This window comes from Mrakia frigida (genome assembly GCF_051309035.1).
Source record: "Mrakia frigida strain ATCC 22029 unplaced genomic scaffold BDY24scaffold_6, whole genome shotgun sequence".
NCBI lineage: Eukaryota > Fungi > Basidiomycota > Tremellomycetes > Cystofilobasidiales > Mrakiaceae > Mrakia > Mrakia frigida.
The window spans coordinates 102,161-122,576 of record NW_027481275.1 but is presented as its reverse complement, the minus strand read 5'-3'; the positions used below and the strand labels follow the sequence as shown (position 1 = coordinate 122,576).

The window sequence follows — 20,416 nt, the reverse complement described above, 5'->3', positions numbered from 1 at the left end:
TCTCGCTGAGAGTTGAACCAACATACAATACGAGAGAGGCACTGAACAATAAAGAACTGAAAACATATACAATCCCGAAGCAGAGAAAAGGAAACCAAAGCGAATCCAATCCGTTTTTACGAGTCCTTTCCAACCTCGAGTCGGATCGCGTCGTCTGAACGGAGGAACGAACGATGAGGCAAAAGATCAGCTTTAATTCGTCGAAACGAAGTGAAACGGAGGTGCTACTCACACATAACATCCACCGAGTACTGCCTGAAGTTCGCATCTCCTCCCGACGCGTTGTAAGGGAGAGCGAGCACGAGCTTGTTCCAGCCCTGCTTGAGCTGACTTCCTGGGATTTTGTACCTGCAAACCCGAAGCGAAAACATCAGACGAAGAATCTCGAAAAGAGCAGTAGAGTTGCACTCACTTGTTAGCGATGTTGTAGCATTCGATCCCGCTTCGTTGAGAGCAAGAGGACGAGTGGTAGTAAGGGATGGTCCAGACGAGAGGGGCGTTGTCGTTGGAGATGACGCTGAGGTCGAGATCGGAGGAGTTGGAGGAGGGTTCGGGGACGTCGAGGTTTCCGGAGGGAGCTGGAGGGAGGAGGGAGAAGGCGGAAGAGGTGAGTTGAGGAAGAAGAGGGATGAGGGAAAGGAGACGGGAGACTCACTTCGAGCGGCAGCCTGAGAGGAGAGGAGAGGAAAAGGTCAGCAAGAGGGAAGCAAAGGGAAGGAGCACAAGGAACTCACCAGTTGAACCGTCAAGGTTCTGGGAAGGCAGAGCGGAAGAACGTCAGCAAGAGGTCGACGTGAACGAGAGATCTTGACGCGACTCACCCGATCTTCGAAGGCAAGTCAACAGCCTGCTTGGCCGTGAGCTCGAAGTTGATGGTCCACTCGTTGACGTTGTCGAGGACGTACTCCTTCCTGGTGTAGGTTCCTCCGTAGCTGAATCAACGAACGAAAGAACGAAGGTCAACCTCGAGCGTCGAACGAACGGAGAGGGGACAAAGAGCAAGAGCGAACCGCGAGTAGTGAATGTAGTTCCAATCTTTGGCGTAATCCGAGACTCCGACGGTGTAGTTAACTCCGGTTGGGAAGTCGTTGACGAAGCTGAAAGAGATGAAACAAGGGTTAACGAAGGAGACAAGAATGAAGAGGGACCAAGACTCACTCCCACTGTCCGTAGTAGGCTCGGTGCTCCTCAGGATGGTTGGTGTGGTTGGGATCCTTGGCGAGACCATGGAGGTACTCTCCGGCGCTCTTGTCGGGAACTGGAAACGAGAGGAAGGGAAAAGGACGTCAACTCAGAACGAAGACGCGTCGACGAAAGAGGATTCGAGACTCACCTCCGATCCTCCAGATCTCAGCTCCGTTCTGATCAGGGCTCCAGCTCCATGATCGAGAGGTCGTCTTCCCAGCAGTGATGACGACGTTGTCGTAGATGTAGTCCCCGAACACGCCTGTACGAAGGAGAGGAGAGTCAGAGGAAGAGACGAAGGAGAGAGGAGAGAGAGCGGACGCGATAAGAACTCACCAGAAGCGTAGCAAGTAAGTCTGTACTTTCCAGGCTTGACTCGAGGGATCGTGACCTTTCCATTGGTGGTTATGTTTGCCCAATACTGACCGACAGTGCTGTCCATCGAGTCCTGAACGAAGAGAAGGAAGAGACTGAATGAGCTCGACGATCAACAATCTCGAGGAAAGAAAGAAAGCTCTCGACTAACCTGGTGATCGACTCCGACTTGAGTGAGGATGGCCTTTCCGTCGAAGGCACCTGTGAGAAAGTGGAGTCAGCAGTCTCGTTCGAGGGCAGAAGGGGAATGGACGCGACTGACCTTTGGGGAGCTGGATCTTCGCAGAGAAAGCTCCTCGCTGAGCTGAGGTAGCAAAGCCTTCCACGTAGGGAGCGATGCTATCGTAGAACTCGACGTCGAAGTCAGGTGTACTGGTAGAGCGAGCGAAGGGATGTCAGCGTCGAGGAGGAGGGAAGACGAAGAAGATGAATTGCTCACGCAAACTTCTCAGCGTCGGCGAGGAGATCCAGCATCGCTCCTCCCTTGTTGGCGTAGACGAAAGTGGGTCCAAAGAGTCGATCGTATCCGGTTCCGAGGTAGGGAGTGCTAGAAAAAGGAAGGTGCTTGAACGTCAGCGAGACGATAGCAAAGGATGAAAGATCAGTTCTCGACTCACCTCGCTCCACGGTGGTTTGAGCTGAGAAACAGGAAAAGGAGTGATCAATGAAGGTCAAGGACGGAAAAGGAAGCGAGAAGGCTCACACATAGTAGTCGTAGATGTTGGTATCGACTACGAGATCGCTTCTCAACGGACCTCCGAGGTAACCTGAGGGACGAAGACGAAGAGGGAGAGTCAGTCGAGCGTGGGACCGGTAGATGTCGAGAGGAGACGAGACCGACCTTCCAAGTTGTTGTAGACCGTCCAAAGACCAATCGTAGATCCCTCAGAGTAGAAGCCGTGGGCTGAGGAACGAGAAGACGCGTCAGAATCGTGGAGCGAAGACAGAGGTCGAGACGCGACGAGAGCTCACCTTTGTGATCTCCGTACTGAGCAGCCCACTCGTATTTGGTGAAGTAGTCGGATCTTTGAGATGAAAGACCATGGGGTGAGCTCGAGTTCGAAGGCAGGAAGGAGAGAAAGAGGGAGAAAACTCACTGCTCGCTCACGTACGGATCCTCAGGAGTGTTTCCGAGGTACCAGCTAGGGCAGCAAAGGGAAGAGGGACGCGTTAGGTCACTTCGATGTAAGATGTGAATACAATTGGGGTCTTACGTCGCGTCTTGAACGGTTCTGCAAACAGGAAAGAGAGCAGAGTGAGCAACGAGGCGTGTGAGCCGAGGCTGAACGAGGCGACTTACACCTGCTTCGCAATAGCAGCAGCCGAAGGAAGGTGACCGTATTGGACAGAGTTGGTGACGAGGTGAGTCCAGAGGTTGGTGTTGGGTCGGAAGACGGTTCGGAACTGAAGAAGGGAAGAACTCGGTGAGCTTCGACGGGTCGATGAGACTCGACGAGATTCAGTTCGTCCTCACCTCTCCTAGCTGCCCGTAGTTGACTCCATCTACAGCCTGAGGAAGAGTGATTCGAGCAAAAGTATGAACACCAGTCTCTCCGTCCTTGATGAAGCTGAAAGCAAGGGAGGAAGTGGGTTAGGGTCGTAAGAGGAATGGCGTCGAACGAGGGTGACGTTTGAGCTCACAAGTATCGCTTGAAGACCATGTTGACTCGAAGGACCTGGAGAACGAAGATAATGATGAGCTGCCGATCAAAAGAAGTGGAGAACGACCGAAGCTCACAGTCTCAGTCATGATGACTCCAATCCAGGCGAACCCCTTCGAGTCTTTTCCGGAGACGACTTCGAACTTTGCGACCTTGCTCGTTCCGATTTCGTAGTATCGAGAGGCTGGGGGGGAATGGAATCAGCGTACGAGATTAGTTTCGAGGTGATCAGAAAGCCTCGTCGATACTCACTGGCAGGAGCGACGGCGGGCACACCCTGAACGTCGAAGTCTGTTGAGGATCAAAAAGAGGGTCCGAGTTCAGCAAGAGGGCTCGTAGAGAGCGATACATATGTGGAGACTTACACCATTTTCCTGGGAGAGAGAGCGAAAGATCGAGAAGTTAGCACGAGCCTCGAAACGAAGGAGAGAGATGGGCTGAGCTCAGCGCTTACCGATGCTTCCACTCGGAACACCTGAGCATCAACGAATGAAGAGAGAAAGAGAGCTCGGTAAGCTTCAACACGGAGAATGAAGAGTGAAAGAATATCTCACCGAGAAGAGAAGTGTTGTCGAAGTTGAGCTTGTTGACCGCCCCGTTGGCTTTGTTGATGCTGGAGGGTGGAAGTCGAGGAGGGAGAGAAGAAAGAGTGAGCTCAACAACTGAACGCGAGCAGACGGCTTCTCGGTCACCCACCTCACAAGAAGACGATCGTTGTATATCGAGATAGCTAAAAGGAAGAGAGAACCAGAAAGAGGTCAGCTTTTCGAGATGGGAGACGGGCGTCGAGGAAAGACAAAGGAAAGCAAAACGAGGCGCGTCCTGACTCACTCGTGGTCGTGTTTTCACTCCCAACAGCAGCGAGAGCTGGCCGAACGAAGGCTAGAGCTAAAGGGATCCAAGCAAAGAGAAGCATGTCCTGAAGAGTTCAAGATGGATGTTGGATGGGAAACGAGGGCTGAGGAGCAAAAAATCCCCTTCCTCATCGGTCAATCGATTCGCCGTCCACCGAGACGAGACCGGCAACGAGATGGCTAGCAAACGGACCGCTAAATCGACAGACTGCAGCGTGACCAAAATGAAGGCGGAGTTGATGAGGAAAGAGACCGAAAGAAGGGGAAAAGGAGCTAAGGAGAAGGGGAGAAGCAAGGGCGCGACTCACGTTTTGATGCGCTCCCTTCCCCTCCCCCTTCGTCGCCCGAAGCGGTAGAATGAGGACGCGAGTAGGTATTTTAAACTCACTCTATGAAGAGCTGCAGACATTGGAGGGGAAGTTCCGCTCAGCTGCGATTTGGAAGAAGCGAGGAAGGAAGGAAAGGAAGGTCGCGTCGTCGCATCTCTCGTTTGACGCTGCTGTCGAAGGGTCGTCACATATCGTTTCTAACAGGTGTTCTAAATAGTCATAAGCTTGTAAAAGTCGTCTCCGAGGTAGTGAACCGACTCGATGGCCACTCCCTTGCTGGTAGAAGGCGAATCAAGAGAGAAAGAGGAAGGGAAGGTGGTCAGCCTCTCTGGCTTCTTTTCTCCTCCACTACTCGAGCAGACGCGAAGAAGAGTAGGACGTACTTGATTTTCCGGATATCCTCCGTGCTCATCTTCAAGATTCCCACTCCAACGGCGTGCTCCTTTCCCTCAGCGAAGATGGCGACCGACGTCTCAGCTGGAAGAGCGAGGTCGGGAGGAGGGAGAGATCCTCCTGGGGAGGTGAGTCCGGGACACATCATGTTCGCTCCCTGGTGAAAAAAAAAGAGGAGGAGAAAGAGTAAGCATCGAGGTGAGTGAGAGACGGAAGAATGAATGTGGAGGGGAGAGCGAGCTCGAGGGAGAGAGGGAAGGAAGGGGAAACGAACCGCCAGCAGGAATCGGATCGCTCCTCGGTCGATCTTGACATGAGGAAGAAGCTCAGGGTCTGAGAGGAAAGAAATATAGATCAGCTATCGACGTAATCGATGAGATGGAGGTGAAGGGGGTACGAACACTTGTGAAGCACACGCAGACAAGGGAAGTAAGGTCCGTCGAAGTGCTGGAAGAACAGAGGCTCGCCGTTGAGAGCGAAGATGGAGATGTGTTCACGGCTGAACGAGGAGGTTGGATAGAAGAAGCAAAGATGATTAGCTTCAGTTCGATCTGAAAGAAAACTTTACGGGAAGGAGGAAGGGAGGTAGAGGGAGGGAAGGAGAGAATGACGTTCGAGAGGTTGAGCTCGAGCTGAAAGGGTGAGGGCTGAAAACTCACCATTTAACGAGAGTCAAACCTTCCTTCTTCGGCCAGAGCGAATCCAGCACACTCCCCTCCTCACTTCCTTCTCCGTCGGCCAACAGAGGCATCTGCTCGAGGATTTTTGATCGAATCCCTCGCTGAACGGACGTCTTGATGGAGACTTGAGACGAAATGTCCTCCTTGGGGTGGAATCTGAGAGGCAAACAAAGGTCAGAACGACTCCTCCTTCGACCAGCAGCTTCCCTAGAGTCGAAGGGAGAGCCTGAACGTACTTTTTGAACATAGCTGATAGTTTGAGGTGGTGGAAGTTTGGGAGAAGGGCTCGCCTTCGCAATTTCGAAGGAGGAAAGGACCATGAGATTCAAGCTGTTCGTTCCTCAACTCCATCCAACCCTTTTCTCACTTTTTCAGCTATGGGACGTCTGGCAGAAGCTCAACGAAAGCTCCTCGAGGTAAGTTGACTCTCTTCAAATCTCTGGTAGTCTCGGAGGCAGGACGAAGCTGATGTCCTCTCTCTCCTTCCCTCCCTTCTCCAGCAAATGATGGGAGCCGAGTCGATGGGAATCATCAAGGTCAAGCTTCACTTCTCGGATGACAAGGTCTGCAAGAACTACCTCTGTGGAACCTGCCCTCACATCGTTTTCACCAACACCGTGAGTTTCAGCCTTTCTTTCGAGTCGAACGAGCGAGACGGAAGGAGGAGAAGGAGAGCTCGACCTCAACGAGGGAGCATCTTCACGTCCTCAATCTCCTCGGCACCCAGCGCTGGAGTTCTCTCACAGCTCCTATACTGACCTATGACTTCCCTTGATCGCTCGGTCTTTAGAAAATGGATCTCGGACCTTGCCCTCGTGCTCATCAAGAGAAGCTACAGGAGGAGTTCGCTGAGGCGAAGGCCGCCAACCCTGACGATCCTGCCATTCAGCGTATCGAGGGGGAGTGGCAGAGAAACATCTTTGGTATCGTCGACGACTGCGATAGGAGGATTCACGCTTCTCAGAGGAGGTTGGAGAAGACTCCAGAGGAGAACGCAAAGACGACAGCTCTGGTTAGTCTCACGTCCTCTCCTTCTCCTTCCCTCCTCCCTTCCTTCGACCCGTCTCTCGTTCTCGTGGGTGCGAGGTTTTCCCAGAGCTGAAGTTTCTCTTACTTGGCTACTGTGCTTACTACAGATGAGGGAAATTGGAGAGATTGAGCTCTCCATCCAGGACGGAACGACCGAGATCGAGCAGCTTGGTGAGCTCGACCTCTTCTCCTTCCCCTCGTCCTCCCCTCCCTTCGGCTTCCGTTCGAACCGCCTGAGCTGACTCGTCATCGAATCTTGTACTCTTTACTCTTCAGGTGAGGCCGGAAAGATCACAGAGTCCATTGAGAAGCTGGCTGCTGTCGAGGCTTTGAAGTTGGAGAAGAACGAGAAGGAGGTTCGTCCCTTCCCTTCCCTCTCGTCTCGTCGCCTCTCTCCGTCGCTGACTATCCTTCCGTTCCTTTCTTCAATCGCAACAGAGAGAGCTCCAGAACCTGGCCGAGACCTCGGGAGCTTCAGGTCACCAGAAGCTCAGGGTGTGCGAGATCTGTGGAGCTTATCTCAGTGTGCTCGATTCGGATCGTCGACTGGCTGATCACTTCGGTGGAAAGGTTCGTCTCGTCTCTCTACTTCTTCTTTAGAGATGAGTTTTGCTTCTCTCTTCTAAAACTGACCTTCTGCGTCACTTCTATCTTCCGTTCAGATGCATCTCGGTTACAAAGAGCTCCGAGAACTCCTCGCCAAAATCCACGAAGCTCGTTCTCGACCTCGTCCCATCCCGACCATCGTCGCTCCTCCCACCTCCCAACTCGCTCCTCCCACTCCCACTCAAGTCGCTCCCGGATCAGGTCTCTCCCCTACACCCTCGTCCTCCTCAGCTCTTCCTCCAGCAGGCTCCCCTTCAGCACCACCCACCGGTCCTGCGTCGGATCACGAGTCGCGATCTCGTTCGGATAGGGACAGGGAGAGAGATTCGAGGGGACCTTCGTCTTCGTCGTCGAGGAGGTACGAGGATGAGGGAAGGAGGGATGGAGGAGGAAGCAGGAGAGGGTACGATGATGATCGAAGGGAGTCGAGTAGGAGGCACGAGGATTCGAGCAGGTGAGTCTATGCTCTCTTCTCTTTTTCGTTCGAAACCTCGGTTCGAGAGGGTGAGGGTAGGCAGGGGAAGGGCTGTTCTCCAGGCGTGAGGAATGAGGAAGGTCGGAAAGCGAGTTTGAACTGACGCGTCTTCTTCTCACTCTTCTCCTTCCAGGCGAGAAAGGTCGAGGTCTCCTCGTCGTCGTTACTAAAGCTCTTTTTCAAGGCCTGATATGATTATGTACTTCTTCAACGTCTTCTTCGGCTCTGCCTTGCTGGTTCGAGACTTGTGTGAGCGAAAGAGAGATGATCGCCGGGAAGTTGCTTCTCCCCTTCCCTCGGTCTCTTGACACCGAGTATCTTTGTGTATGGGCATCAATGTAACGCGTGAGGCATGAGCCGATGTACATTATTTGCTGGTTGAAACCTAATTACCATAAACTTCCTCGGCCTTGAACTGTTGGAGAATTTCTGGCTCTCCCTCCGGGGCATTCTTTTGGACGCGTCGACTTGGAAGAACCGTAGGATGGAGGGGAGGCGAGGAGAGAACGATCCAACGAGTATTTTTGCATCTTTTCAAGACGCGTTCGTGAACATCGTCATCTCATCCACCAGAGAACTTCAGCCGTCTCGACTCTCTCCGAAACACTCCCTCCCTCTTCGCCTCCCTACTCGTTATCGATCGGCATCCCTTCCTCCGACGGCCACGGTTTGAACCTCCCAGGCTTCGAGCTCGTAACTTCCTTCAGCGTCCTTCCACTCAAACAACTCCTCCCTGTGAATCTCGGCGACGACGCGTCTCCAACGTCGACCTCGACGGCCTTCCCTCCTCGATCGGTTCGCATCGCCAGCCACTGAGGCTTAAGATGTCCTCTGGAGTCAGATTTGGAGTCGGTTCGAGAGAACTGAAGGGTGAGGGATTGGACTTTGTAGTGACCTGAGGGAAGGACGAGACGCGACGAGGAAAGGGAAAGGGTCAGATTCGAGTCGGAGAGCGTCGAGAAAGATGAGGACACAGCAGAAGGGTAGGCATGAAAACAGTCGAATCGGAAAAATGTACTTACCATGCAGCTTGACCTCGAACGACCTTCGTAGCACTCCCTCAAGGAGAAGTCGTTCCTGATGCTCCTCACTCTCCTCGTCTTCGTCTTCGTCCTCGTCGTCTGAGTCTGGATCGTAGTTCTTGCCGAGGATGGTATAGGTTCCGACGTCCCAAAGGAGCGCTGAAGTAGAGAATTTGAGGGAAGAAGGAGATCAAAAGGGGAGAGGAGGGGAAGGGAGGGAAAGGCGAGAAGGATGAACGAGGGAGGACAGACGCGTCAGTGGCTCAGTAGGAGGCTTCAACGCTCGGTTTTCGAAGTCGAGGTGCAATCCGAGAGAAGAATAGAGAACTCACTTCCACAGTCCGCACCCAAGCCTTCCCTGAGAGATCTTCCGGTCGCTCCCTCGAAGGAAGAGTACGAGATGGGATGAAGCTCGGTTTGAACGCTGGGAGACAAAATGAAACGCAGAAAGCTTGATCAGCTGGGATGTTCATCCACCGAAAAAAACTCTCATTCTCGAAGGAGATGAGTAGGAGTAGATGGATAGATAGCGAGGAGACAGAGAGATAAAGAAGGACGAGACGCACGCTAATCGTTTCTCTCGAACTTTCATCCCATGAACACCCTTTGGAATAGCGAACGAGATCGTGCCAGGGTTCTCGAGTCCACCTGGGAGTCTGATGAAGTTGTGGTCGACCGGGTTGATGGAGCTGAGCGAGCACTGAAGTCGAAGGTCGAACTGAAGGACAGAGAGTGGAGAAAGACGCGACGTCAGCACCTCTCCAAAGATAGCAACGCTCGATGTTCCCCTTCCACCGAAATCAACGAATGATAAAGGCAAACTCACGTGAAGAGACGTCCCTTGGTGCCTTAAGAAAAGAGAGAGAGACGGGATTGCTCGGTCAGCGACGCGTCCACGAATTCGTTCTCCCCCCCCCCCCCCCCCCCCCCGAAGCAGAACAGATACTCACAGCTGAATAACGAAGAAGTTTCGCTTCCTAAACGCCGGAAATCTCTCGACCGTCTCCCTAGGGAACCCCCATCGTCCAGTCGGATCCTCGACCTGAACCGTCTTCCTTCGTTTCGGTTCAGGAGGGACACAGGCTGGCTCGTGCTCGATCTGACCGAGATCCTCGAAGTCGGAAGGAGATATGACTCGAGAGCGATGCGTCCTTGGAGTAGAGGAGGAGGAAGAAGCGACGGGAGGGCAAGGTTCGGCGGTGAGGGCAGGTCGAGATGAGGACGACGTCGAGGTTGAGGAGGTGGCGATTGTCGTTTCGTGAGGATTGAAGACGGCTGGAGAGAGAGATTTAGATATCCTTCGAGCAGGAGATGGCGAGGACGAAAAAAATGAGGGGGAAGGAGCTGGAGGCGGAGCAGGTAGCCCTGATGGAGCGTCGTTGCTTGAGAGGTGATGGGAAGGTCCAGCGAGAGGAGCGAGATGTCAGCTCTCTGTCTCGCCCAGGAAAGCTGTTCTGATCTCGCCCACTCACACAGCAGCAACCCTCCTCTCCCTTTCCCTCTCCCACTTCTCAATCTCCTCCTCGACAAACTCAAACGGCAGGAAATCGACCTTCTCCTGCTCCCCTCCGCCACCCAAGTCGACGCCTTGGTTCAGCTTCTCTCTCTCTCACCATCTCACAGAAACAACAGAAACTCACCAAATCACTCTTCTCGACCTTCTGCCTCAAGAAAACCTTCTCAACCCTCTCCCTCTCCTTCAAATCCGTCAACACAACCATGCTGGTTCCAACCTCGAAAAGAAGCGACCCGACGACCTTTCCTCCGTGAGCTTTGATCTTCCTCTTCAGATCTTTGAGCAAGACGTTTTCGAAGTCAGGGTTGGATCGAGCTTCAGGGGAGCCGACGAAGCAGAAGATGTAATCGGAGAAGAGGGTGGAGAGTTTGGGTTTCGAGGAGGAGGTCATGGTGGGAGGGAAGGAGCGATTCGGTGAGCTCGAACACTTTCGCTTCAGGTGTGCCTTCTTCACCTCCTCTTCGAACCTTCGAAGTGGATACGAGGACTCTCTCTCTCTCTCAAGAAGAAGCGAGGGTATACATCGAAAAAGCGAAACACCATGCGCGCATCAATTCAAGTTTTAGTTAGATACGACGACCGACCCTTCCCTCCCTTCCTCTCTCTCTCTCCTCTCCTCGCCCGTCTGCGTCTCGTACTCCCTGCGAGTCGTGCGTGAAAGAGATCTACTCCTCAGGCTCCAGCTCTCCGAAAGGCCTCGAACGGAAATACGACTCGTCGAACTGCATCGACGAACGAAGGAAGAGCAAAGGAGTCAGCGTTCGATTTCACGCGCCGGTCGACACAAGTCGAGAAAGGGAGCAAAATAAGAGGAAGGATCGAGACTCACCCAATGCAAACGAATGTAACCATCCTCTCCACCCGACGCGAACGACTTTCCAGAAGGGTGAACGGCGACGGTGTTCAGGGGACCGCTGCGAGAGAGGGAGGAGAACGAAGGCGAGACGAGAGAAGGAGGTCAGTTTGAGTTTTGAACGCGTCGAGAAACTCTTCCTGCTACCCTCCAGGGTTTCATCCAACAAGCACGTCGTTCTCAAGATGGAAGAGAATGAACAGAGGAAGCAAGCTACTCACAAATGACCTCTAACTCGACCAACCTCCTCCTCCAACACGCGATGCCAGAACCGAGCCTCGAACTTTCCCTGTCGCTGCGAAGTGGTGGTGACCGACATAGCGTCCTGCCCTCCTCCGAGAATGACCTATGAAGTGCGAAAAGACGAGCAGGTGTCAGCAAGCTCGAAGAGGAAGAGGTCGAGCAGAGGTCGCACGACGAAGAGAGCAGAGACGGAAGAAGCTGGAGACTCACGTAGGGTCGTCCGGGTGTGATGGATGCAGAGTTCAGGGGAGTGTTAGTAGGGAAGGTTTTGAGGACCATCAGGTCGTCGGTTCGGTGGAGCTGGAGGAAAGGGAGACAGAAGCGAAACGAAGGAGGGAAAAAGTCAGCTTGAGCTCGTTGGTTTCCCTTCCCCTCTTCGCTTCCCCTTCCTTCATGCCCTCGTCCTCCGACCACCTTCTTCCATCACTCCCCTCCCACCTCAAGCTTCCCGTAGAGAGATGTGTGTGACTCACCCTCGCGCTCTTGTCCTTCGAGCTCGTCACGAAGTAAGTTCCATCCTGGCTGATCTGAAGATCCGTAACCTGCCCCGAGTGAGCCTTCTCGTTCCCCATGAGCTCCTCTCCAGTCTTGGCGTCGAAGATGGCGACCTTTCCGGATTCGTGACCTGTGAGGATGGTTTGGGAGAGAGGAGCGAAGGCGGCGACGGTGGCTTTGGAGCCGATGGGGTTGAATTCGAGAATGGGGTCGGAGGGCTCTGGATTTGGGCGAAGGAGGTGGGTTGGAAGGTTGAAGTAAGGCAGAGGTGGGGAGAACGGGTGGGAGACGATGTGGAGACGAGGAGAGGAGTCGAATAGGGAGGGCGAGGCGATGGAAAGAGTGGTCAGACGAGAGAAACAGAGAGGGAGGGAAGGGAAGGAAGGAAGCTTGGGACGAACGATCTGTCGGGGACGACCTGTTAACCTCGTGCACCCTGACGGCTCCCTGGAATCCTGAACGCTGCTCGGTGATGGAAAGGAAGAGGGTATCGTCCTCGCTAAGAAGGTGCGAAGCAGCACGAAGGAGGAAGGAGAGAAGGAAAAAGTCAGCTCGAGCTCGAGCTCCTCACGCGAAACCTCCCCTTCCCTTCCCCGTCCTTTCCGAGCTCAGAGACTCACTTCCAAGCGACTCGCTTCACGGCCGTAGGGAACTCCCAAGTGTAGAGACACTTTCCAGTAGCGACCTGCCAGAGCTTCATGGTGTTGTCGGCTGAGGCTGAGAGGAGGAACTCTGACTTCGAGTCGACAGCGACCGACCAGATGGTTCCGTTGTGGCCGTTGTAGGTTCCGAGTCGCTCTCCGTTGTGCGAGTACCTGTAGAGTGAAGACAAGAGGTGGGAGAGAAAGGTAAGCTCGTGTCGCAAGAGAGAGCTGAGCTCGAGGAGGAGGGAACTAACCAAGCGTTGATGACATGGTCCTTCGAGCAAGAGAAGAGAAGGTCACCGTCGGCGTTGTAGACAACCTGGGTGAGAGATCGCTCATGTCCTGGAAGAATAAGCAACGTCAAGGTCAGCTTGAAGCTCCTATACGATCCGGAAGGATGGTAGAAGTTGCTGAAGCTCACCTTGGAGAAGAATAGGTCGCTGAAGAAGGGAGAACAACGAAATGAAGGTGAGCTCTTCTCGTCTCGTCTTCTGCTCTCTCTCTCCATCCCTAGGGCACCCAGGAGCCAGTTCAAACACTCACCATTTCAAGAGGAAGGGGAAGGAGGAGCTTGTGAGAAAGCTAAAGGGAGCGAGAAGGGAAGGGTGGGAGAGGCGTGGCGGTTTGGAGAGAAGAGGAGGGAGGAGGAGGGAGAAAGGTCGACTTTTCAGTTCGGACGCAGCTTGGAAGGGGGGACCAGAGGGGAGGGGGAGAGACAGCCATCTCAGCTTCCAACCATCACCATCGACTCCAATCTACATCTCCTTGGACATGTCTCGACCTTCCCTCCTTCCTTTCCTGCTCAAATCCACCAAAGGAAAAGCTCCCCTTCGACTCCTCGCCTCTCCTTGTCCCTTCGCCTCCTCCTCCCTTCGATCCTCCTCCACAACCACAGCTCCCTCCTCCTCAGCAGCCTCGACAACAGGCCGATCGATAACACCCCGTAGTGGAGATGTCGCCATTCCAGCCGCCAACCCTGCTTCTCACTTTGTCCCAGCGAAACCCAAAGCTTGGAATCATCCAGTGAGATTGAACGTCGCAGAGAAGATCAGACCTCTACCGAATATCATGGTTAGTAGCTCTCTACCGATCTACGAATCGTCTACGAAGATCACTGACCTGCTCATCTCTTCTCCTTCGTTCTTTCCAGACTCAAAAGTACCAACGTCCGTCCTCCTCGTTCTCGCTCGACTCTCCTTCCTTCCCACCTCTTCCTTCCTCTTCCCCTTCCTGACCGACCTCCTCTTCGTTTGCTTGAAACAGTTATCGCCGCCTTTGTCATCACTGGAGTTCTCTGCTCAGTCTTCCTCGTTCACGTCACCAACGAGGAGAAGCTCACCTCCTCCGTCTTCCGTCAAGTCATGTACGTCCTCAGGACCTCGGGCAAGGTCGAGGGCATCCTGGGAGAGGGAATCAGGTTGGAGAGCACTTGGTGGACGGGTGGGGACCCTCACATTGAGGGATCGGTGAGTGTCTACTTTCCGATTCATCTGGTTGGAAGCGTGAGGGAGGGGAAGGGAGGAGGGAGGAGGGAAGGAGAGGGAGACGCTGGTGAGCTCGAACGGTTCCTTGAAGCTGACCTTTTCCTTCTTCTTCAATCACTTTCGTTGGTTGCTTGGGTGATCAGATCAACGTCCTGAAGGGAAAAGCCGATCTCTCGTTCCGTATCAAGGGACTCAACAACACTGGACGAGTTTACTTCACGTCGATTCGGTACGTCGTCGCGTCTCCTCCCTCTCTTTCCTCTCCCTCTTCACCTCGCCCTATCCCTTTCCGTCCCTCGCCTACACTCTCTCACCTGCTGCTCCACGAGATTGAACCCGACTTCTCTCCATCTTCACCCTCGTACTGACCGCTCTTCCTTCTCTCCCCTCCTTCTGTCCTTCCTCCCTCCTTCAGCCCAACCAAGGACGCCGCCTTCCAAGTCCTCCGATTCAAACTCCTCACCGACGACGGCCAGACCGTCGAGCTCGTGGAGGAGATGCGAGGAAAGGGATACGACACCAACCTCTCCGAGCAGCTCGAGAAGCTCAAGTACCTGTCCGAGAAACCAGCGGGGAAGTGAGATCGTTTTCTTTTTCTCAGAGGATGGAAATGCTCGTTCACAACTCTCTTTTCTGTTTCGAGCTGCGAGAGCTATTGGGGCTGGGTTACTAGGAGGATAGAGGAAGGGCTGAGAGGAGGAAGCGGTTACTACCTGGTACAGGAGCTGCCGCAAGTCGAAAACGAAGCTCGATTCGAGCCTCGTTTTCCTCCAACCAGAAACAACGAGCTGTTCTCGTTGTCACTTTCTGGGCTCGGCTTCTTGTAGGCACCCCCTTCTATCCCTCCACGCCTATAGCAGGGAGTGCCCTTCGATGGCTTCAAGTTTAGAACTCGAAACGGGAGGAGCGAAAACGAGTCATCCTCCTCCACCTTCGTCTCTTCCCTCTCTCTTCCTTCTTCCTCCCCCCCTCCTTCTCGATCTATTCATAATTGCACCCTTCCCTCCCCTTCCCCTTTCCTCGAAGCCAGTCTGTGCCTCGGTACTGATGGGCTCGGTGTTTGGAGAGACGAGGGAGGAACGGTTGCGCTCTGTCTCCTCTTCCTCTTCATTCAAGCTCTATCCATTACTACGCTTTTACAATACCAGCCTCACTGACGATGTGCGAAGCTGCTCGAGTAATGAACGAAGTACGAGAAGACGCGTTGTTCGGGGTCGGACTCGCTGTTGGCGTCGTCTCCTCCTGCTTTTTGAGATCAAGTCGTTGCAGAGGTGATCCACAGGATGAAGCCTGCTCTTAAGGAAGGGAAGATACGGAACGTGAATCAGAAAACCGAGAAGCTTCAAGCAGAAGAAAAACGAGCTCGACAGCAACGAAGCCGACGCGTCGACCTCGTTTGCCAACCGACCTCCCTTTCCTTTCCCTCTGAAGCCTTCCACGACCGAGCGATCAAACGAAGCTATGCTCTGACTTCTACAACACGTCTCAAGAAGGTTCTGCTTCCACTTCCAAGGGCAACCTAAAATCTGAACCACCTCGTTTCGTCCGCTAAGGGGTTTGAGTTCTCCGACGTCCACACTCCTTCTACAGACCGCGGTCTCCCTTGTTTTGACCACGTTGTGTCGGCATGTCTGCCCTCTCCTTAGCTCTCAACCAGGCCTGAAAAAGACCGTCGTGCGGATTTGAACGCTTCGCCCCCCAACATCCATCTCGTTTTCTTTCCCCTCGCCTCGATGCTCGGTCTTCCTCAAGTCTTCACTCTCTTCAGTGCTCTCCTCACTCTCTCTGGAGTTCAAGCCTACCCTAACCCCGGAACCGTCAATGGGGCCATCACTGGAGTCCATGACCCTTCCGTCGCAAAGGGAGCTGATGGAGCTTACATCCTCGTTTCAACTGGTCCGTTCTCGCTTCCAGCGCTCTCTCTTTCTTCCATCGCTGACAGCTTTTCTTCGATTTCCCAGGCAAAGGACTCCCCATCAGAACTTCTACGGATCGAATCGTCAGTTGACCTCTTCTGGACGAATCTCGGTAGAAGTGAGCACGACGCGCTCTGAAGCTGAAGCCTCCCGGCCCGTGTTTTCCTCCTCTCTTTCTCTTCTCAGACTTGGACTAGTGCTGGTACGGTTTTCCCTTCTGGAGCTCCTTCTGCTACCGACGCCTATACTGGAACGTCCAATGGAGATCTCTGGGCTCCGTAAGTCTATCCTTCCAAACCACAAACCTCGAGCGAGGCTGACTGTGTTTTCTTTTTTCGAACGGAAGCGATATCACCGTGAGTTCTAGTCTCTACTATCTCCAGAAGATCGAGGGATACTGACCCATCTACTTCTCATCAGTACGTCGGTGGAAAATTCCTTCTCTACTTCTCGGCTTCGACCTTTGGCTCGAAGAAGAGCGCGATCTTCTTGGTGCGCTTTTCCCCTTTGTTTCCTTTATCACCTCAACTGACGTCCTTTATGTGTTCTCTTAGGCTCAATCTACTACCGGAAAGACTGGAACCTGGACTTACTCTGGTCTCGTCACCTCGACCACCACTTCCTCGACCTACAACGCGATCGATCCCGTGAGTGCTGCTGTTGATTCTCCATCGCTCTCTTCGTCTCCCAGATCCTCGACTCCCATCTTCGCTTTCTTATTATTCTCATGTAGCACCTCTACATCGAAGGCTCCAACTGGTACCTCACTCTCGGCTCATGGTCGAACGGGATTCAGCTCTTCTCCCTTTCGTCTTCGACTGGAAAGCTCGCTTCCGGAGCCGCTGCGAAAACCATCTCGACTCGATCTGGAGGAGCCGAGGAAGCTTCTTTCCTGATCAAGCAAGGCTCTTACTACTACCTCTTCACCTCTTGGGACGCGTGTTGCGCTGGACTGTCGTCGACCTACAACACTCGAGTCGTCGTGCGTCCTTTCTCTTTCTTGTTCCTCGCCTCGGGACTGATGATCTGTCTAACCTTCTTAACCAGAGATCCACTTCCATCGGAGGCTCTTACGTCGACCAAGCCGGCAAGGCTGCGAACTCAGGAGGAGGAACGCTTGTCCTCGCTTCTCACGGATCTGTTCGTCGTCGACGTCCCTTCTCTTTGGGTTTCTTTCGTCTCACTTCCCTGACTATGTCCAACCCTTCTAACCTCGCAGATCATCGGACCAGGAGGAGGATCTCTTCTCGCAGACGCCGACGGATGGGTGTACTTCTACGTGAGCTCGAACTCTCTCGTTTTTCATTTTCGTTCGACGATCGTTCTTCTGTCTGAGCCGATGGGCTGACGCTCGAGCTCTTCGAACTACAGCACTGGTATTCCGCCACAACCTCGACTCTCGGAGTCAACCTCCTCGATTTCTCCAGCGGATGGCCCGTCGCGTACTAAGTCGTTTCAGGACTTCGCGTCGAGGCGACGAGGACGACGACGAGAAGTCTGCACGAATGGAGAAGGAGGTTGAGAGCTTAATAGTCACATAGGTATTTTCCAGAGAACTTGAAATCACGAGATCATGCCTTCTTCGTGTTCGAGCTTCAACGAAAGAGACCCGAAACCGACGCGACGCGTTTTCTTCTCTCAACCTTGAGCGTTCATTGTCTTATTTCGACTCCTCACGTGACGAATTGGGCGCAATAGACTATCTGAACTGATTTGAAGTAGCAAAACCTGTTTCCAGGGCCGAATACGTACAGGGAGGGAGAAAGACGCGTCGTGGACGCGGCGGTCTTTGGAGGTCGATTGCGGACGCTCCCTACCTTCGGTTCCTACCACAGGAGAGAATGTTAAGAAGAGGGGGCTGACAACTCTCTTCAGAATGATGCTAGCCGACAGCGGACGACGATGAGTGTGAAAGAGAGCCCGTCGGTCACTCCTCGAGCTGGATGCGGAGGAGCCGTCGAGACGACGTTGAAAGCTCCTCTCGCCTTCGATCTTACAGATTTTCACCTTTCTGCTGACATGAGCTGTCTCCCTTTCGCCTTCTGCGATCCCTCACATATATTTTCGCAGCAAAACCGGACGCAAAGCGTGCCAAAGTCGAGCGCCTCCCCCTTCCCTCAAATCAAACCCTTCAAGCTGAACCTTCTCCCCATCACCTCAAACCATCACTCACTTTTCCTTCCTTCCTCTCGATCTTTTTCCCTTCTCGCGCTCCCCCTCACACTCCTTGGACCTCCCTCTTTCCCCTTTCCGCTCCCTTCATCCTCTTCAGACCATGTCTACACCAGCAGAGCAGCCGGTCTCGCGGAGTCTCGTCGTTCGTCCTCCTCCCTTGTTTCTCCCTTGACCTTGACCTTTCGCTGATTCCCTTCCGTCCTTCTTCAAAACTGATTCCTTCTTTCTCGCTTGATGGTGGATAGATTGCGACGGTTGGATTCTACATGGTGGCTGGTATCGTCGTGAGTACTTGACTTCTACAAAGGATGCAAGAGCTCAGAAGGAAGGGCAAAGGGAGGGAGAAGGTCTCACGTCGAGCTGGGTGGTTTCTCTCCAAGAAGTTTCTGACCTCCTCTTGCCTCTCTCGCTCGACGAACGCGTCTTTAGATGGTCACTGCCAACAAATGGGTCAGTCTACAGTTCTTTGTTGGCCATAAAGAGCTCTGGTAGAAGAGCACGAGAGCTGACCTTCCCTTCTCTCTCTTCCGCACATCCTTCGATCCTCCCTTCACCTTCCTCAGGTTCTCGTCAAAACCGCCGTTCCCATCTTCTTCCTCTTCGTTCAGCTCGTGATCGCAGTCATCTGTCTGTGCTTCAGTCATCTTGTAGGAGTCTTCGTTATCCCAAAGTGAGTACTTGTCGAGAACGGGCAGAGGGAGGAAGGAGGAGAGGAGAGACGTGAGGTCGACGGAGATGAGAGCTCAAGCTGACAGACCTTTTCGCGTCTTCTTTGGCTCAGATTCAACCCTACGACGGTCAACGCGTTGTGGAAGCTCATTGCCGTCAACGTTATGGGTCTCAGGTGAGTGCTCTTCTCTTTAGGAGGTTCTTGCGAGAGGGAAGGAGACCTGAGAGTTGACCTCTTCTTCGCGTCCTTCGCAGCTTCAACAACTTCACCCTTCAATACGTTGACGCCTCCATGTACCAGGTTCGTCATCTTCTCCTTCTATGCTTCCCACCCAACAGAGCTCATGCTGATGATCTCTCCCTGTTTTCTCCAATCAGGTCGCCCGAGGTCTCGTCCTTCCCCTCACCGTCCTCCTCACCTTCGTCCTCCAATCCTCGCCGCCTTCCAAGATGGCCTCCATCAGTTGCGGAATTGTCACGCTCGGATTCTTCATCGGAGTCGGATGGGATCGAGTTGGTGGTGGAAACGCTGCTTCTGCGGTCAGCGGGTGCGTCCTCTTTCCCTTCTCTCGTTTGGGCTTCCTCGCTTCCGGCCATGTGAGCTTCGAAGCTCGCAGCTCACGTCTTCTCCCTCCCTTCGCATTCGTATCTGCAGTCTCGGAGTCTTCTTCGGAGTCCTCTCGTCTGCTACCACCGCCTGCCACGCCATCGTTATTAAGAAGTCTCTTCCCATCGTCGACGGGTCGGCGATGGATCTCGCCTGGTACTCGAACCTCCTCTCAGCCGTCGTTATGCTTCCCTTGAGTGTTATCGTCGGAGAGGGACCCAACATCGTTGCTATGTGGTCGGAGCCGATTGCTTTGAGCAGGTTCATCTGGGGTGGAGCTATCACTGTGAGTCTCTCGAGCTTCGGGTTTGGGAAGAAGGAGAGACGTCGAGCTGAACCTTTCCCCTTCCCTTCTCGTCTCCCAGGGTGTCTTCGGATTCCTCATCTGTATCGCTGGATTCCTTTCCATCAAGGTAACCAGTCCTGTCTCGCACATGGTCAGCTCGGCGTGAGTTTCCAGTTCCTTTCGCTTTCTCGCGTCGTTTCCCGTTCGAGCTCGAGCTCGAGCTCACCCTTCGTCTCCTTCCCTCCCTTTCCTTCTCCAGCATGCGAGGAGTCATCCAGACCTTCATCAGTGTCTGGCTCTTCTCTGACATCATCACTACGTTCGTTCACTCTCCTTCTTTCCTTCCTTCGCTCTCTCGCTCGAGCTGACCTTTGAACCCGACGCGTCTTGCCTCTCCACAGCGGTCGAGCAGCCTCGATCATGACCATCATCCTCGGATCTTGCCACTACGTCTGGGTCAAGTCTCAAGAGCAAGCTGGACCCGCTCCCTACGTCGCTGTCGTGGATCTGGACGAGCTGGAGGATGGTCGACGAGCTTCGGGAGAACGAAGTCACACTCGAACGGATTGATTTGAGGAGAAGGGTCGGTCTTCTCTCTCTCTTCTTTCCTTGGGTCTGGTTCCGTAGATTTTAGAGAAGGCTCGCAGGTGTGAGCCAGGGTGGGGTTTCTCCATACTTTTCGTTTTCCTATTTGTACCAAAAGAGGAATCGTCCGCTTGCCGTTCGAGTCGCGTTTGCCTTCCCTCCCTCCCTCTCTCTCTTGTTTTCCCTCCCTCTTTCGGGCGGTCATCGAGCTTCGTCGGTCTCTTTTTTTCAGTTCTCAAGCTTTCTTATCATCCCTCTCTCTTTCTGTCTTTTTTCACTGGTCTTCATGGGGAAATTTCTTGCTGCCCGTGAAAGCTTGAAAGCTTTCGGGAAA

General features: G+C 53.6%; 8 protein-coding genes across 8 annotated transcripts; 4 read left to right on the top strand and 4 right to left on the bottom strand.

Moving 5' to 3' along the window:
- Positions 1–10: 10 nt before the first annotated feature.
- Positions 11–4,469, bottom strand: BDY24DRAFT_439119 (galactose mutarotase-like domain-containing protein). Its single transcript, XM_076644418.1, has 30 exons — positions 4,384–4,469; positions 4,053–4,283; positions 3,918–3,951; positions 3,776–3,834; positions 3,676–3,696; positions 3,587–3,595; positions 3,474–3,512; positions 3,299–3,405; positions 3,202–3,236; positions 3,035–3,128; positions 2,861–2,964; positions 2,775–2,792; positions 2,658–2,702; positions 2,533–2,585; positions 2,402–2,464; positions 2,264–2,327; positions 2,178–2,198; positions 2,000–2,107; positions 1,823–1,932; positions 1,712–1,761; positions 1,522–1,633; positions 1,334–1,447; positions 1,159–1,258; positions 1,011–1,097; positions 822–932; positions 735–753; positions 656–668; positions 413–578; positions 233–348; positions 11–154 (listed from the first exon to the last, which is right to left on the bottom strand). Exons 2-30 carry the CDS (start codon positions 4,135–4,137, stop codon positions 117–119), a joined length of 1,995 nt encoding a protein of 664 aa, XP_076499036.1. The 5' UTR covers positions 4,138–4,283; positions 4,384–4,469; the 3' UTR covers positions 11–116.
- Positions 4,470–4,572: 103 nt separating this feature from the next.
- TMA20 (translation machinery-associated protein 20) lies at positions 4,573–5,769 on the bottom strand. The gene is made up of 6 exons (XM_076639158.1): positions 5,714–5,769; positions 5,457–5,633; positions 5,199–5,296; positions 5,072–5,130; positions 4,788–4,954; positions 4,573–4,680 (listed from the first exon to the last, which is right to left on the bottom strand). Exons 1-6 carry the CDS (start codon positions 5,722–5,724, stop codon positions 4,614–4,616), a joined length of 579 nt encoding a protein of 192 aa, XP_076499035.1. The 5' UTR covers positions 5,725–5,769; the 3' UTR covers positions 4,573–4,613.
- Positions 5,770–5,854: 85 nt separating this feature from the next.
- On the top strand, positions 5,855–7,570 carry LUC7 (Luc7p; the record flags this gene model as incomplete). Its single annotated transcript, XM_076637298.1, has 7 exons — positions 5,855–5,893; positions 5,978–6,094; positions 6,268–6,489; positions 6,614–6,677; positions 6,783–6,866; positions 6,949–7,076; positions 7,169–7,570. The coding sequence occupies 7 exons, from the start codon at positions 5,855–5,857 to the stop codon at positions 7,568–7,570; spliced, it is 1,056 nt and encodes a 351-aa protein (XP_076499034.1).
- A 643-nt stretch (positions 7,571–8,213) lies between these two features.
- On the bottom strand, positions 8,214–10,516 carry BDY24DRAFT_368811 (uncharacterized protein; the record flags this gene model as incomplete). Its single annotated transcript, XM_076638036.1, has 7 exons — positions 8,214–8,482; positions 8,610–8,768; positions 8,942–9,033; positions 9,176–9,327; positions 9,436–9,457; positions 9,560–9,708; positions 10,250–10,516. The coding sequence occupies 7 exons, from the start codon at positions 10,514–10,516 to the stop codon at positions 8,214–8,216; spliced, it is 1,110 nt and encodes a 369-aa protein (XP_076499033.1).
- Positions 10,517–10,648: 132 nt separating this feature from the next.
- Positions 10,649–13,068, bottom strand: BDY24DRAFT_380337 (WD40 repeat domain-containing protein). Its single transcript, XM_076639157.1, has 10 exons — positions 12,904–13,068; positions 12,782–12,800; positions 12,615–12,702; positions 12,337–12,531; positions 12,118–12,215; positions 11,695–11,936; positions 11,432–11,521; positions 11,200–11,324; positions 10,955–11,039; positions 10,649–10,847 (listed from the first exon to the last, which is right to left on the bottom strand). Exons 1-10 carry the CDS (start codon positions 12,904–12,906, stop codon positions 10,791–10,793), a joined length of 1,002 nt encoding a protein of 333 aa, XP_076499032.1. The 5' UTR covers positions 12,907–13,068; the 3' UTR covers positions 10,649–10,790.
- Positions 12,991–14,473, top strand: COA1 (Coa1p). The gene is made up of 5 exons (XM_076639156.1): positions 12,991–13,431; positions 13,511–13,526; positions 13,624–13,826; positions 13,988–14,073; positions 14,260–14,473. Exons 1-5 carry the CDS (start codon positions 13,132–13,134, stop codon positions 14,423–14,425), a joined length of 771 nt encoding a protein of 256 aa, XP_076499031.1. The 5' UTR covers positions 12,991–13,131; the 3' UTR covers positions 14,426–14,473.
- Positions 14,474–15,556: 1,083 nt separating this feature from the next.
- Positions 15,557–17,338, top strand: BDY24DRAFT_359050 (arabinan endo-1,5-alpha-L-arabinosidase). Its single transcript, XM_076637840.1, has 10 exons — positions 15,557–15,740; positions 15,806–15,843; positions 15,947–16,038; positions 16,107–16,116; positions 16,181–16,252; positions 16,315–16,407; positions 16,494–16,742; positions 16,808–16,900; positions 16,980–17,039; positions 17,132–17,338. The coding sequence occupies exons 1-10, from the start codon at positions 15,578–15,580 to the stop codon at positions 17,207–17,209; spliced, it is 948 nt and encodes a 315-aa protein (XP_076499030.1). The 5' UTR covers positions 15,557–15,577; the 3' UTR covers positions 17,210–17,338.
- Positions 17,339–17,921: 583 nt separating this feature from the next.
- On the top strand, positions 17,922–20,387 carry BDY24DRAFT_380331 (uncharacterized protein). Its single transcript, XM_076639155.1, has 11 exons — positions 17,922–18,077; positions 18,181–18,219; positions 18,365–18,385; positions 18,499–18,605; positions 18,717–18,779; positions 18,860–18,905; positions 18,983–19,152; positions 19,260–19,497; positions 19,577–19,659; positions 19,757–19,816; positions 19,899–20,387. Exons 1-11 carry the CDS (start codon positions 18,036–18,038, stop codon positions 20,065–20,067), a joined length of 1,038 nt encoding a protein of 345 aa, XP_076499029.1. The 5' UTR covers positions 17,922–18,035; the 3' UTR covers positions 20,068–20,387.
- The last annotated feature ends 29 nt before the right edge of the window (positions 20,388–20,416 follow it).

Excerpts from the sequence above, each read along its gene's own strand:
- BDY24DRAFT_439119 (XM_076644418.1), bottom strand. The coding sequence starts at position 4,137 with ATGCTTCTCTTTGCTTGGATCCCTTTAGCTCTAGCCTTCGTTCGGCCA. Across the intron at positions 3,835-3,917 it reads AACGATCGTCTTCTTGTGAG|CATCAACAAAGCCAACGGGG; the intron begins GTGGGTGACCGA and ends TCCACCCTCCAG. Across the intron at positions 3,406-3,473 it reads GCCCGCCGTCGCTCCTGCCA|CCTCTCGATACTACGAAATC; the intron begins GTGAGTATCGAC and ends ATTCCCCCCCAG.
- TMA20 (XM_076639158.1), bottom strand. Across the intron at positions 5,297-5,456 it reads GGTTTGACTCTCGTTAAATG|CCGTGAACACATCTCCATCT; the intron begins GTGAGTTTTCAG and ends CTCCTCGTTCAG. Across the intron at positions 4,955-5,071 it reads CGATCCGATTCCTGCTGGCG|GGAGCGAACATGATGTGTCC; the intron begins GTTCGTTTCCCC and ends TTTTTTCACCAG.
- BDY24DRAFT_380337 (XM_076639157.1), bottom strand. Across the intron at positions 11,937-12,117 it reads CAGGTCGTCCCCGACAGATC|AGCCCTCCGACCCCATTCTC; the intron begins GTTCGTCCCAAG and ends GCCCAAATCCAG. Across the intron at positions 11,325-11,431 it reads TCACACCCGGACGACCCTAC|GTCATTCTCGGAGGAGGGCA; the intron begins GTGAGTCTCCAG and ends CGCACTTCATAG.
- COA1 (XM_076639156.1), top strand. The coding sequence starts at position 13,132 with ATGTCTCGACCTTCCCTCCTTCCTTTCCTGCTCAAATCCACCAAAGGA. Across the intron at positions 13,827-13,987 it reads ACCCTCACATTGAGGGATCG|ATCAACGTCCTGAAGGGAAA; the intron begins GTGAGTGTCTAC and ends TTGGGTGATCAG. Across the intron at positions 14,074-14,259 it reads GTTTACTTCACGTCGATTCG|CCCAACCAAGGACGCCGCCT; the intron begins GTACGTCGTCGC and ends TCCCTCCTTCAG.
- BDY24DRAFT_359050 (XM_076637840.1), top strand. The coding sequence starts at position 15,578 with ATGCTCGGTCTTCCTCAAGTCTTCACTCTCTTCAGTGCTCTCCTCACT. Across the intron at positions 15,741-15,805 it reads TTACATCCTCGTTTCAACTG|GCAAAGGACTCCCCATCAGA; the intron begins GTCCGTTCTCGC and ends TCGATTTCCCAG. Across the intron at positions 17,040-17,131 it reads ACGGATGGGTGTACTTCTAC|CACTGGTATTCCGCCACAAC; the intron begins GTGAGCTCGAAC and ends TTCGAACTACAG.
- BDY24DRAFT_380331 (XM_076639155.1), top strand. The coding sequence starts at position 18,036 with ATGTCTACACCAGCAGAGCAGCCGGTCTCGCGGAGTCTCGTC. Across the intron at positions 18,078-18,180 it reads CGGTCTCGCGGAGTCTCGTC|ATTGCGACGGTTGGATTCTA; the intron begins GTTCGTCCTCCT and ends GATGGTGGATAG. Across the intron at positions 19,498-19,576 it reads TCTGGGGTGGAGCTATCACT|GGTGTCTTCGGATTCCTCAT; the intron begins GTGAGTCTCTCG and ends CTCGTCTCCCAG.